Genomic DNA, 12,444 nt, shown 5'->3' on the forward strand with positions numbered 1-12,444 from the left:
CTTTTTTGTTGTTACAGAACCTAAACGTTGTTCTGCGAGGATTGACTTCATCACAGTACCACAGGTGTCACATTTACTCCGGCAGGGACACTAAGTTGCTTTGGTACATGAAGAATTAGAAGCCTGTGAGTAAGCCGGTCAGCCTGGGGTAGCAGCGAAGGCACGGGCTTACAGATGAGATGGCACAGGACTAGCTGGGCTCTGGTGTCTAAGTGCTGGGTGACCTTGACCAGTGGCTCCGCATCCGTGTTTGTCCTACCCGGGCTGTGAGCTCTCCGGGGCAGAGGCTGGCTGCCGCTGTGTCCGTGCCCGCTCACCGCGGGCCGGGCCCTCCCCTGGGCCTGGCGGTGCGGGGAGGCCCTGAGGACGTGACCCGCGAGGGTTTACACGCCTCCGGTGCCCTCCTACCCGGGGGCTGGGGCTGGCACCGTGCCGCCCCGGCGCGGGGCGCTGGAAGTCGACGCCTTCGCTCGCCCGTGGCCGGGCAGCCCCTCCCGGCGGCCCCGGCCCCGGCCCCTCCCGGGGGAGGGCGGCGGGCGGGGCGCGGCTCGGCTCGGCTCGGCGGCTCCTCCTCGCCGGCCCGGGGTTAGTTTCGGAGCAGAGTCGGGGGCGGCGGCGGCGGCGGGCGAGCAGCGCCCGGCGGCAACAAAGCGGCGGCGGCGGCGGAGGAGGGAGGGAGAGAGGGCGCCTCCCGCAACAGGTCTCCCGGCGCGGCGCAGCGCGGGCCGCTCCGCTCCGCCTCGCCAGGCCGCCGCTCTCCTCGGCCCGGGCGGCGGGACCCGGCCCCGGCCGCCCCCATGCGGTTCGGCTCCAAGATGATGCCGGTGAGTCCCGGGCGGGCAGGGCCGCGGGCTCGGCCCGGCGGCGGCGGCGGAAGGGGGGCCGCGGGCGGGCAAAGTTGTGGCGGGGCCCGGGGCGGCGGCGGAGCGGGAGAGAAAATGGATCCCGCGGTCGTGAGGGGCGGCGACCCCCCGCCCGGCTGGGCTGCGGCGGCTCCGCGGCCGCGCACGGGCTTCCCCTCCCCCCCACGCCCTCCGCTGGCGGCTTTTTCTTTTCTTTTCTTTTCTTTTCTTTTTTCCACGCCGGGATCAACTTGTTAGACGAGCCCCGCGGGGCGGCCCCAGCGCCCGGCCCGGCCCGCTCGGGCGGGGGGCGGCGCGGGCGGCCGGAGCCCCCGGGAGGAGCCGCCGGAGGGTTTCGCCGCCAGGTTTTCCCAGCCTGCGCCTGCCCCGGGAGGGGGGAGGTTTTCGGCGCTTCTGAAGGGGGACAGGGAGGAGCGAGCGCGGTCCTGTCGGAGCGTAACGTGAATCTGTAGCGACCGAAGTTGGGAAAAGTGTAGCGTGGCGACTGCGTGCGCTTTTTGGCACAAAAGACCGGAGGGCGAGGGAACACAGTGCTGCCTCGGCACTCTTCTTTAGAAGTAAGACGGTTTTGCCGACTGGGATGCCGGATGAAATCCGTCATCTGCCATCCTGAGAGACTGCAATATGTGCAGGAAATCCCAGCAAGCTCAATACCTCCTTAGCTGACTTTTTTTCCCCTTAAATATTCTCACTACTCCCCCCCCCCCCCGTAATATGGCCTGTGTTACAGCTGTTGATACCGAGTATTTCTGCAAGCATAGGTACTCCTTTTGAACAGCATTTTCCTATTAAAGGATATTTCCATTTTAATTCTTGCAGCAGCAAATCAGGTGGGCTGCCTGTAGCAAGTGAGGCACCGTATTGGGAGATGAAAGTAAGACTTATGCTGGAAGGCTGTGCATGTCTCAGAGATGCTGTTACTTCTATTTTTTTTCCCTTCCTATCACGCTGATGCTCTTCCTCTGCAATTAAGAGGGAATAATGAGAGGTAACTTAATCTAGCAGAACACTAAAGAAGCTTGGGTGACTTTATTAGTGTAACTGATGACAGAAGAACAGACGGAATATGAGTCTAGCTACAGACGAAATAGCCGGTGTGTTGTGCAGCTGTATTGTTGCCTGCAGAGGAGAGTTCAGAGAAAAGCAATAAATACAATAGCAGGGTGTTAATTCAGCTGATGTCAAAACTGAGCTAAGTGAGGACCCTCATATGACAGTGAAATCTCCAAGAGATACTGTTGCTGGCCAATTTCTTGCCCCTGAATTCAAATACAGGAGGAACAAGCTTGTTCAGAGACAGACTGCTGTTGCTTATCCCATCAGCATTTGGAGGTGAGAGTTTCAGAGTATGCATTGCCCTGATTGCTCAGACTTTCTGTGGTTGATGAGGCAGCTCGTTAATGATTCTGTTTTTTAACCCACAAATAAAGGGATGGATACAGTCATTTTCCTGTTGTGCTTACTGTGTACAATCAGAGATTTGTGAAAACTGAATTTGGCTGAAGAAAATAAAGCACAAGTATTTTGAGTACTAGAACTTGAATTCACTTAAAAAACAAAACTGAGTTTTGGTATAGTCTTCAGCAAGAGATTGCCAAAAATTACATTAAATGGTGCAGAGTGATATTACAAAAATGCTTTGTTCCTCTGGCTCTTGGGCACCTAAACAGCTACTTGCCACTTTGAAAACATCCTTTTCTAGTAGGTGTACGCACATGAATGTAAGCACAAAAGTGTGAAAATTGTAGTTCTAAAAGTATTTCTTAGTATTTATCTTCCTTGCAAGTATTTCTATAAATTTTCTCATCTTCTTATTTTCTGTTTTTTTTTTTTTAATGGACTGTTTTCTTTAGCTGAACTAACTCTCCTTTCTGTTTATGAGGAGGCTGAGAGAGTTTGGGATGAGGAGAGAAGGTTTTGAGAGAAATCGAGAGAGAGCAGGATATCTGAATTCTTTCTTTATGCAGTAATGAGGTGTTCATGGGCATGAGTATCTTCATCCCTGTCATAGTAGCCTGGCCCTAAACCATCTGCAAGATGGTTGGTTTGTTTGTTTTTTTGCTTAACATTTCTTACCACATCTTTTCCTCTTCTCCACCCCACAAATAAAATTGTTTATATAAGACTTTAAGTCTCTGCTTTAGTTCCGTCTCTCCTCTGCTTCAGAAAGTAATGTGGACGTGGGATTAAATAATGTAGCAGGGCTCATGACCCCGAGTAGGGCATACGCCGTTTATGAGCCCAGCAGGAATTCACCTCTAGAGTAGTTGCCAGGGAAAAGCTTAGAAACTGCTGTAATAACTACTCCTACTCCTTAGGCACTACCCTGAAATAGGAATGTTTTCCTTGTGGTGATGACAGATAGGACCTAAACTACTGCTGTAACCATATGCCAAGACAATGTGATTAAAAGGCTGCATAAGGGTGTAATATGAAGTAATTTGTGCGTAGCTGTTCTGATGAAGGTAATAACAGGGTTAACAGTGGTGAGCTGTGTGAAGTTGTCTCACCTTTCATCTGCTGAAGGCTTGTGGGAGTTTGACTGGTGCTATTTAGTAAAAAGGAGCTGGAAACACTTTCAAAAATAGCATTTTTTTCTGCAGCATAATTAGTTTCTCTCCCTCATTTTACACTCTTACCTGAAAGACAAGAATATATTGAGAAAAAATTTGTGTCATTATGCATGCTGAATAAATGGCTTTTTTCAGATAGTAGGAGGTGACACAGATTGTTGAGTTACCCTTTAATGCCTACGGAAGTGTTGAGACTGAAACAAAGCCCCTTGCTGACCTGTGCAAGATACTGTTTTATGATTTGTCTTACATGCAGTAGTTATAGGGAGCCTTCTGCAGATCAGCATGGATCCAGACACACAGATAAATTGTCAGGATTAGGAACTAACTTGGGAAACTCCAGTTTCCAGTGCTTAAATTACTAAATTAATAATGCCTTCTGTCATCAGAAAATGATGTTAAGTTTCTAAAACTGAATTTTCTGCGTAGCCACACATTCTTTCCTAATTAATTTAAGCTTGTATACCGTAAACAGTTGTTTTGTCCTTCCAGAGTCTCTCGAATCCCTTGTTCTAAACTGTATTCTCTGAATTGTTATGTCCAGTAGGTACTGTGCTGGATGACTTAAAGTACAGATTTTCATTGCAGAATACTCACTAGTTTGTGGATGTGTGAGTCTTTTTTTTTTTTTTTTAATATATCTTTAAACTTTTATAAAAAGCTACAATTAAAGTATTTTTGCCTGTTCACTTAGACAATTACACTGGAGCTAACATATAGATGCTAAATTACTGTAACAGTGTAGTAGTAGCCCATCTTTGCATACACTTTTCTTGCTGCTTACGATATGAAATTTTAACGTGAAGGAATCTCTACTACTTTGTAAGATGCAGATCTGTAAGTTTATAAATCAACTGACCCCTAGGCAGAGGTTAGTAACTTATTATGATACCAGTAAGTGATCAGTAGGTTCTCAGTCCTATTCCCCGTCGTCTGTTAATTATTTAAGCTCCAGTCAGATTTATCAGTTGTGTAATGCTGTTTTCCTTGTCTGCCAGCATGGATTTAAGTGCACAAATGGGACTTCAGACTGTGAGCTCTTCTAAGTGTATGCTTCATCTCTTAATTTGGTTGAAGTATTTAGTATCTATTGGGTGTTCTTTAACTGCTGAAGTTCTACTTAATGTTAGTCATTTAAAAGTTTTAGCATTGTGCTTGTATTCAAACACTTTAATGTGGTGTTCAGTGTTTAAAGTAGTTTGCTTAGATGCTGAGTAATGCACAGCTGACTGTTTGTTTCGCTTTCGTACCTCTACGCTTTTATGGAGCATCCCTTACAGATTGTGACCTGATTAATTTACATGCAAGTCAGTTGGACTTTAAAAGAGGCAGGTATAAAGGTTATTTCTATTTTGTTATTCTTCTGAAATGGCAATACGCCTAGCGTTCCTTTCCAATTATTGATTAAGAAACTGGCTTGGAAATGTTCTGTTTGTCTGGCTGCTGTCCTTGTTAGCAGTCTGCCTCGGGGACTCTCCTTTCTCTCCCACTGTGCGTGTCATTGAGCTTGTTTAACGATGGACACATTCTGTCGTGCTACTGGGGGAGCGAGACAACCCCAAGGAGACTGACTGGAGCTACCTTTCCTGGCCCGACGGCATAGCAGGAGGAGGACTCGCTTCCGTCTGCCCGAGCTCGCTGATAACACGGGAACCCCAAGAGGCTTTTGACCTGGGAACCGTCAGCTTCCGGTGAAGTGGGAAAACTCGCTTAATACCCTGGATACTCAAGGGTGCTCATACTCGCAGCATAATGGGTAGATAAAATTCATTTTTTGCTCTCAGTTTTATTATCTTTAAGCCTGGTTTCTCTTGGCTTAGTCATTTCTGACTCAGGCACAATCTTTTTGATCTTAGGTTCTAACCAGTCAGATGATATTATGTGTAAAGGTTACCAGAAATCCTGGACATCGTGTGAAGTATACCTCATTGTCTTAGTCACTGTTGCTTAACTGTTTTAGAAGTTTCAGGCTTTTCTGTGGAACATAAAAGACCCCCAAATTACTTAAAGCAGTGCTGGATAACTACTTGTGTAGCTTAGGATAAGTGTTGAGGGAGAGGGAACAGTTAGCGAATGGGGGGAAAGAACAGTAATCATGACACTATCATGATGCTGAAAATGTAAAAAAGGAAGAAACCAGTTTTCCACTTGTTTTTGTTATTTGTGTTTTGTTAATCATTAATTTTCTGGGTCTAGCTGCTAGTGTTTAGAATTAGTCATGCCTACATCCTCACCGGTGGTTTCACTGTAGTAATAGCGTTACGCGAATGTTTAACGCAACCCCGCTGTGTATCAATGAGAGCCCTTTGTTTTTTGTTGCTGTGGTGTTAATACCAAGAATTTTATTTTTGAGACAGTAATTCACTGCAAATCATTCACATCAGTTCTGTACCAATTTCTTGTATGCTACAGCAGTACTTCCAGGTCTTAATATGGGAAGATCCTTTGACAGAAGGCTGTGTGTACTGCTTTGGCTCTTCATGGCATGCGTTTTAAGAAAAGAGGATTAGGGGAACACTTCTTGCCTTTGTCTTGAGGTTTTTTGGTTAATCCTATGCTTGCAGCTTCATGTCATCACTTCACAAAATAAAGCACATAAAATTTAAAATCACATGTGTACTGCACTTATCCATCATTCTGCATAGCTCTCTGATTATGAAATAGATACAGGAAAACCTTTTTGTGCAAGATACCTAGATTATAGTTACAATACCTGAACTAAAGAAAAACATGGACACTTTCACATGACTAACTTAAAAGCTTCTGACATGTTATTATTTTGAGTCACTGTTTAATATTGGACATCTGGTCTCTGGAATACTTCCTGGGGTGGATCAGAGCATTTAATAAAGGGAACTTAAGCTGCAGGGAGGTTAAGCGACCAGGTCATGCAGCGAGCGCAGCCCAGGATTTGGGAGACCAGAGCTCTAGTAGGGTCAAACCAACTGGTATGTTGTGGAGTAGCTGAAATTGAATACTTGCATTGCACATGACAGACTTCTATTAGCTTTCTCAAAGTAATTATGGCTCCTCAGCACCTAAATCTCCTGTGTTCCTGCTTCTGCAGGGTTAGTCATAAATGGTAAGAGAACCGTGGCAGTAGTTTATTCTGGTCCATGTTTGAGAACAGTCCTGAAGGGAGATGCTTATCCATAAATCCTTTATATGCGTGTAAAGTGAATGTTGCCCTCGTACTGTTTAAGGCATATCTTGGATACGAGAAGCATTCCTGTTTTCTGTGAAATGAGCTAAGAATTTTTCCTTGTCTTTTAACGCTCTTTTGTGATGTTTAAGTGCCTAAAGAACAATATGTATCTAAGTTTAGATTACTAGTTCTCCCCTCTTGCAATAAAGTGCTAAACTCCATTGTTTCTTTAGATCGAGAGTTAAATGAAAGTCTCTGGAATTGTCTGCTGTTCTTACCTTAAGTTTCATTCTGTCCTTTAAAAGAGGAAAATTGTTTCCTGAGATCTTCTTCAGTGGCTTCTTTTTTAACCCTCTCGTGTTTCCACTCTGCCCCTGTGTGGCACGGGACCACCTCCGTGCTTTGGCACTGCAGCAGGGCGGCAGCCTGCAGGCCTGTAAATAAGTTGCAGGCTTGCAACATCCAAATGAGGAGCCAGAAATCGAGACGTAGACACTGATGTAGGGCGTTCCTCTTGTGTTCACAGGGTGTAGAGGCTTGGCCTTATGGAAAATGACTGTCACCTTTGGGGGTTTCCACAAGCCTCTTCATCGGTGCACAGGCAGGTCTAACCCCCTATCCCTTAGCTGTGCTGGCCAAAGTTGATGTTGTGCAAAGTGGCTGGGTGAGCAAGTCCGACTGAAATGCACAGGAAGGATCTTACTCCCTGTAACTGGGGCTCTTACTCAGCTGCTTCTGTGATACCGATGTGCAGTTATCGTTCAGCGGTAACTCTCTTGCTGCTTGAAAGCAGTAGCCTGTCTGGTCCATTTTTTGCAGTGTGTCCAAACATCTCTATTCACCCTTCTCTCCATCTGACATAAGTGTGTGCTGCCTGAATGCACAGCCTCAGCCAGGCCAGTATCAGGGTCATGCAGAGCAGCAACTGATGTCTCCTGCCCTGGCTGCTCCAGGAAAGGGAAATCCATCCTTACCATCTTTAGACATCCCAGTGCTGGGAAGACCCTCTAAGGGTGGGATCCCTAGAATATCTCCATTTTAAGCAGTGGTAAGACGGTGGGTGTCTTTCAGCCTAGTGAAGTGTTTCAGGCAAAATTATCTGATATAGCGGGGCATGTGACCAATTTCTGCATGTAAAAAAGAGAGAGAGAGAGGCGGCAGAGTTGTGAGAGAGCACAGACAGCGTGTAGGGCCAAGCAAAATATTCCAGACCTCCTTGGAGAATGACGTGAAACTCCCTTGTTAAATACCAGAAATGACAGAGCAAGCAACTGGGCTGCGGCTCCTGTACGAGTAGCATTTCTGAAGAGCGTTACCTGCTTGTCCTGCAGCCCCCTCCCCACGCACGCGTAGCCACGTTATCGTTGATAAAACACAGTGCATCTTCCAGCCTTTCGAGAACACTTTGCTACGAGTAAGGGTTTGTGTAGGGAAGCTGTGGAAAGAGCACCATGTGCTTCTTGCTTTTGCGTCGTTACTCCTGTGCCATTGAATCTGGGTCTTGCCCGCAGGGCCTTTCTGCTGTGTGATTTCCCAGTATTGTAGGAAAACACTGTTAGGGTGCTTAGACTGGAAATAGCAGTTAGTGAGGCTGGGTTAGAGAAAATGTTTTTTACCTCTAGGGAAGCTGAATGAATAGGCAACTAGTAGTAGGCTGAAAGAAACATTTTCTGGAGGTCCCAGAATCCTGTTGAGGAGCCCTGTAATAAATGACAATTTTATCTGATAAATTCATACTCTGTTCTGTTCATTAAAAGTAGCTGTAACATCGTCTCAGTGAGCAGCATTTCACATGAAGCCATCCTCAAAGATCTCTGTCGTGATTTTGCTTGTGACAACGCACACAGCCACGCAGCAAGCTGGCTGCCTTGCTCTGAGGAGCTGCTCTCCCTTCCCTCACTTCTTAGCCAGTAGGTCTGCGTAGAGCCTTGTGTTGCCTGGAAAGGGCTTTGGGAGTGAGCAGTGCTTAAATAAAACCTGTCAGACAGTGATCAACTGTGCAATCTGCCACTCTTCTGCAGCTGCTGTAATAGTAGCTGAATGATTCCCGAAGGAAGCCGAAGTCTGTGGAGCTCTATGTTACAGGATCAGGTTGAGTGGGGTGCTCAGTGGGCCAAAAGGCTGGCTGGAGGGGCGAGATTTCTCTTTCCCATTTCTGCTATTGCAATGTACCTGACTAGGCCATTTATCACTTTTTGAGTTGGAATAGCCCCACTGGTCCCTTTTAATTTGCAAAATAACAAAAAGATCTGTGTGCTTGGATGCAAAACCTCAGCGTGTCTTCTGGGCCAATTAAATGTGTGCCACTGTAGCTGTAGTGGTATTATCCAGTATACGTACTGTTACTAAGGTCTTCCTGCATGTTTGCAGCTCAGAGGTAGGACAAAAGCTCTTTTTTATGGCTTTGAACAATAACTTCAGCTGTTGGTGTCAACAGATGTGGCTACCAAGCATAGATGTTTTGTAGTGGCTGTCTTTGACGGTCCTGTTGGCTGTGTTGATGGACCCCTTGCCATGTAGGAGCTGCTGGATCTCAGTGCGCTGGTGGACAAGTGAAGCTCATTCTTCAGGGCCTGCTTTTATCGCAGCAGGAGCGTGTTCCCAGCCAGAACCAGTGGTGAACTGGAAAGGGCTGCCCTTCTGCACAAGTATGGTGCCACGTTACGCCTAATTAATTTAATGGTAGGATGCTACTTTGTTCCTTTGAGTTTTGCATCCCCTCCCAAAGCCACGTGCCTTTGTAGCTTCCCCTTGAATTTAGCAAGGAGTTGGGTCACTTGGCTGACTGGAAGAAAAACCACCTATGCTAAAGGCAAAAAGGAACCAAAAAGCTTACATTATTGAAGTGATTTGCCATGTGGCTGTATAATCTGACATAATGGAGAGGGATTTGGGACAAGCATGTCTGTCACCTCTGGCTGCTCACCATTTAGGTCAGCTCGGCTGTAGCAATCAGATGGTACTTTTTGCTTTCCTTGGCCTCTCCGGAGCTAGTGGAGAAATCCCCCTCCATTTGGGTCTTTGGGCATTCTCATTTGCTGCCAGGATCAAGTCGGACTAACACAGCCATGTAATAATCCTGCTGAGGGTGAGAAGCTCTATATAACTCTATTTCCTCTGCTTCCTGGAGGCAAATATATAGGAAGCCAGCGCTGCCTTTGAAAGCAGTAAAGCGTGTTCTGGTATGTGCTCCTGAAATTCTTTCCCCCCCCACCGCCCTTTTTGTTGATCATGGAGGTAGAAGGCTGAACAGCGTATTTTAGCAGTTGTGGCAGAAAGGAGATGTCAGCCTGTGCTGCGCTGTAGTGCCCCTGAATTTCATGCTTTAACACACTTCAGGGTACCAGACTGGTCGGCCTGTATCACAGAACAGCCCAACCAATATATCCTGTAACTTTCCCCAGGCAGCACTACCCATGTGGTTAAGCATGTATGGTTGTTTCAGGTGGCAGAAATGGTGTGTCCTCTGAGCTACCTGTGCATGTCACAAGCATTTTCATAGTGTTTCGGAGACCTATTTCATGGAGGTAGGACTTGGAGACTCTGGCAGCTGTCTTCCTAGAGGAGTGACCAACTTGACATAAGGAGTAGTATTTTCAGCAGTGTTTGGCGCTGGTCTCATTCTCATTTCTATGAAGTTGTTGGGATTGGAGAAAACCATCGTTCTGTGCTTCTCTTTTTTTTTTTTTTTCATTTTCCTCCTCAAGTTCTAACTTACCACATGATTTGTTCTGTTTTACTACTAAATCCCAAAGCTTCCCTTTTCTTAGTCAATGTATTTTTTTTCAAACTGTTCAGGCGATGGACAGCAATTCACAGAAGAAATCTTTCTTTTACTTTAATGCTCCCTCCTTTCCTTTGCCTCCTCCATGGGCACTCCCAGAAAGGTCCCTGTTGTCGGTAAATGAAAGGTAATAAATTTGTTTGATCTGTGTGTCAGGCACTTGTTGCGTGATAAATGTGGGTTTGGCTTGCGTGTTCTGGTGGGCTGAGGTGGAGTGCTTCCTGGTGTGAATGTCGATTCTCTTTTTATCAGCAAGATTATTATGTGTGAGCTGGAAAAGTAGAAAATAAGTACTTCTAAACCCAGTAAAGAGTTGCTGCTTTTAGTTAACCAGCAGGTGGTACAGCGTGGGTGGTGTAGCTGCTGGTTTACTGTGATAGTCTGTGCTGTTTAGGTGTAGGTTGTGCTAAATTCACTTTCCACCCTGAAGTGGGTGTAACTTCCCTTTTGCTCTTAAACGGTCCTGGCTTGTACAAAATCTTCTTCGGCTGCACAAAAAAGTATTAGGCTTTCTTTTTGTTGCAGGAACATACATGCATCTCAATGGACTATTCTGAGAAGCACAGTTCTCAACAGTGTCCCAAAGGCCTGCAGGCTTTTTACTGACCTCCAGCCATCCAGGACCCTAGAAGAGGGGTAACATATATTCCCAATGGGGGGGACCTAAGGCTCTCGCTCAGCAGGAGCAGCTTAGTGTCTTCTCTTTATTTTATTTATTTCTTTATTTGTTTTTGTACAAATACTGCTTCTGGGTTTGACGCAAGTAGAGCAAATTGAGATGATTCAGGCTTGAGTTTGAGTTCATAACCCAGCTCATTATGCTTGGATGTTGCCTTGGCTTTAGGGTCTTCTCTTAGTTGCGATGTGCGTTGCTGCACTGAAAGATGGGAGGAGGAGCAATGGTAAGCCCCTCTGGTTGTACTGTGTATGTTACTCTGGGAAATGACAGCAGTCTGTAGTAATTATTGTAAGAATTACGTGGTCTTCTGTGTGTGTCTGTGTGTGCCTGACAATACTATTAATTGCTTTCTCCTCGTATTCTAAGTGTTCTTAACTTGGTGCTGAACAGAGAAGATGAGGCAGAGGGGATGAGGGGCAAGCGTCCAACGGCCCTATTCTCCTTTTGTGGACTCCAGGAAGAGGAGGAGCAAGCTCCAACTAGGACACCAACAATACAAGTCCAAATGTTGCATGTAGGCTTATTTTTCTGCCAGGTGATTTGCACTGCGTCCTTATGAAGTGGCTAATAGTCCAAAAGCGGTGTCTCTAAGGAGCCATGACCGCGCATTTTGGGAGGAAGCTTCCCAATGGAGAAAGGGGGAGAGTCCTTGAAGGGGCTGTGCGGAGGAGAGGGACTTGTAAGCATAGGTGGCAGCAGGAATAGATGCGTGAACATGCTGTGGTGTGGCACAATGAGAAGAATGTCTTCAGGATTTGTTTGCCATGAATTCCTGCAGTTGTTTAACTGAATTGGTGTAAATCCAAGCAGGGATTCATATTTGAACAAAACAAGCTATACTTGATGTGTCAGCAAAAGTGAATGTTCACTAAAGGACTGTAGTTTCTTAAATATGTTATTTGAACCAGTTTAATCTATATTTCTTTAAAAACCTGACCCATATCTTTCAGAATGTTTCTTTGTGCTGAATGCTGATATTGCAATGAATACCAGCAGTGCAAAAGTATAAGTAGCTTTAAATGCCACCCTTGATCTGAGACAGCCTTGTCTTCAGTGCCGGTTGGTAAATCAGCTGAGGAGCATGGGGTGCGTGGGAGTGTGGTGCTCCTGTTTTTAGTATTCATCCAGAATAGTAAGCTTTATTTGTCTGGATCTTTCTGATGTCTGGCTTATGGCAGGTGTGAATTTTTTCTTGGTTGTATGAGTATGACTGAAGAGAAATGTTAAGTCAGAAAAATATAACTTGGATTCAAAGTAAAAGCCTTAGTTTGGAAAGATCTTTTCTTAACGGCCTTGTCTCAACATCCTCCCCCCTTCAGTAGGGTTTTAGATCAGGAATCCGGGGTTTACTGGCCTTACACAATGCCGGACAGACTTCACAAAACCAATATGGCTAAACT

General features: G+C 46.0%; 1 protein-coding gene across 1 annotated transcript in view; it reads left to right on the plus strand.

The window, feature by feature from the left end:
* The first annotated feature begins 442 nt into the window (after nt 1-442).
* The window catches only part of TP53BP2 (tumor protein p53 binding protein 2), a 49,670-nt gene continuing 37,668 nt past the window's right edge, over nt 443-12,444 (plus strand). Inside the window, exon 1 of the mRNA XM_026094590.2 lies at nt 443-824. Coding sequence (XP_025950375.2) covers nt 798-824 — 27 coding nt within the window. The 5' untranslated portion in view covers nt 443-797. The remainder of the gene's footprint in view (nt 825-12,444) is intronic.

The sequence above is a fragment of the Dromaius novaehollandiae genome, chromosome 3 (genome assembly GCF_036370855.1).
Source record: "Dromaius novaehollandiae isolate bDroNov1 chromosome 3, bDroNov1.hap1, whole genome shotgun sequence".
Lineage (NCBI taxonomy): Eukaryota > Metazoa > Chordata > Aves > Casuariiformes > Dromaiidae > Dromaius > Dromaius novaehollandiae.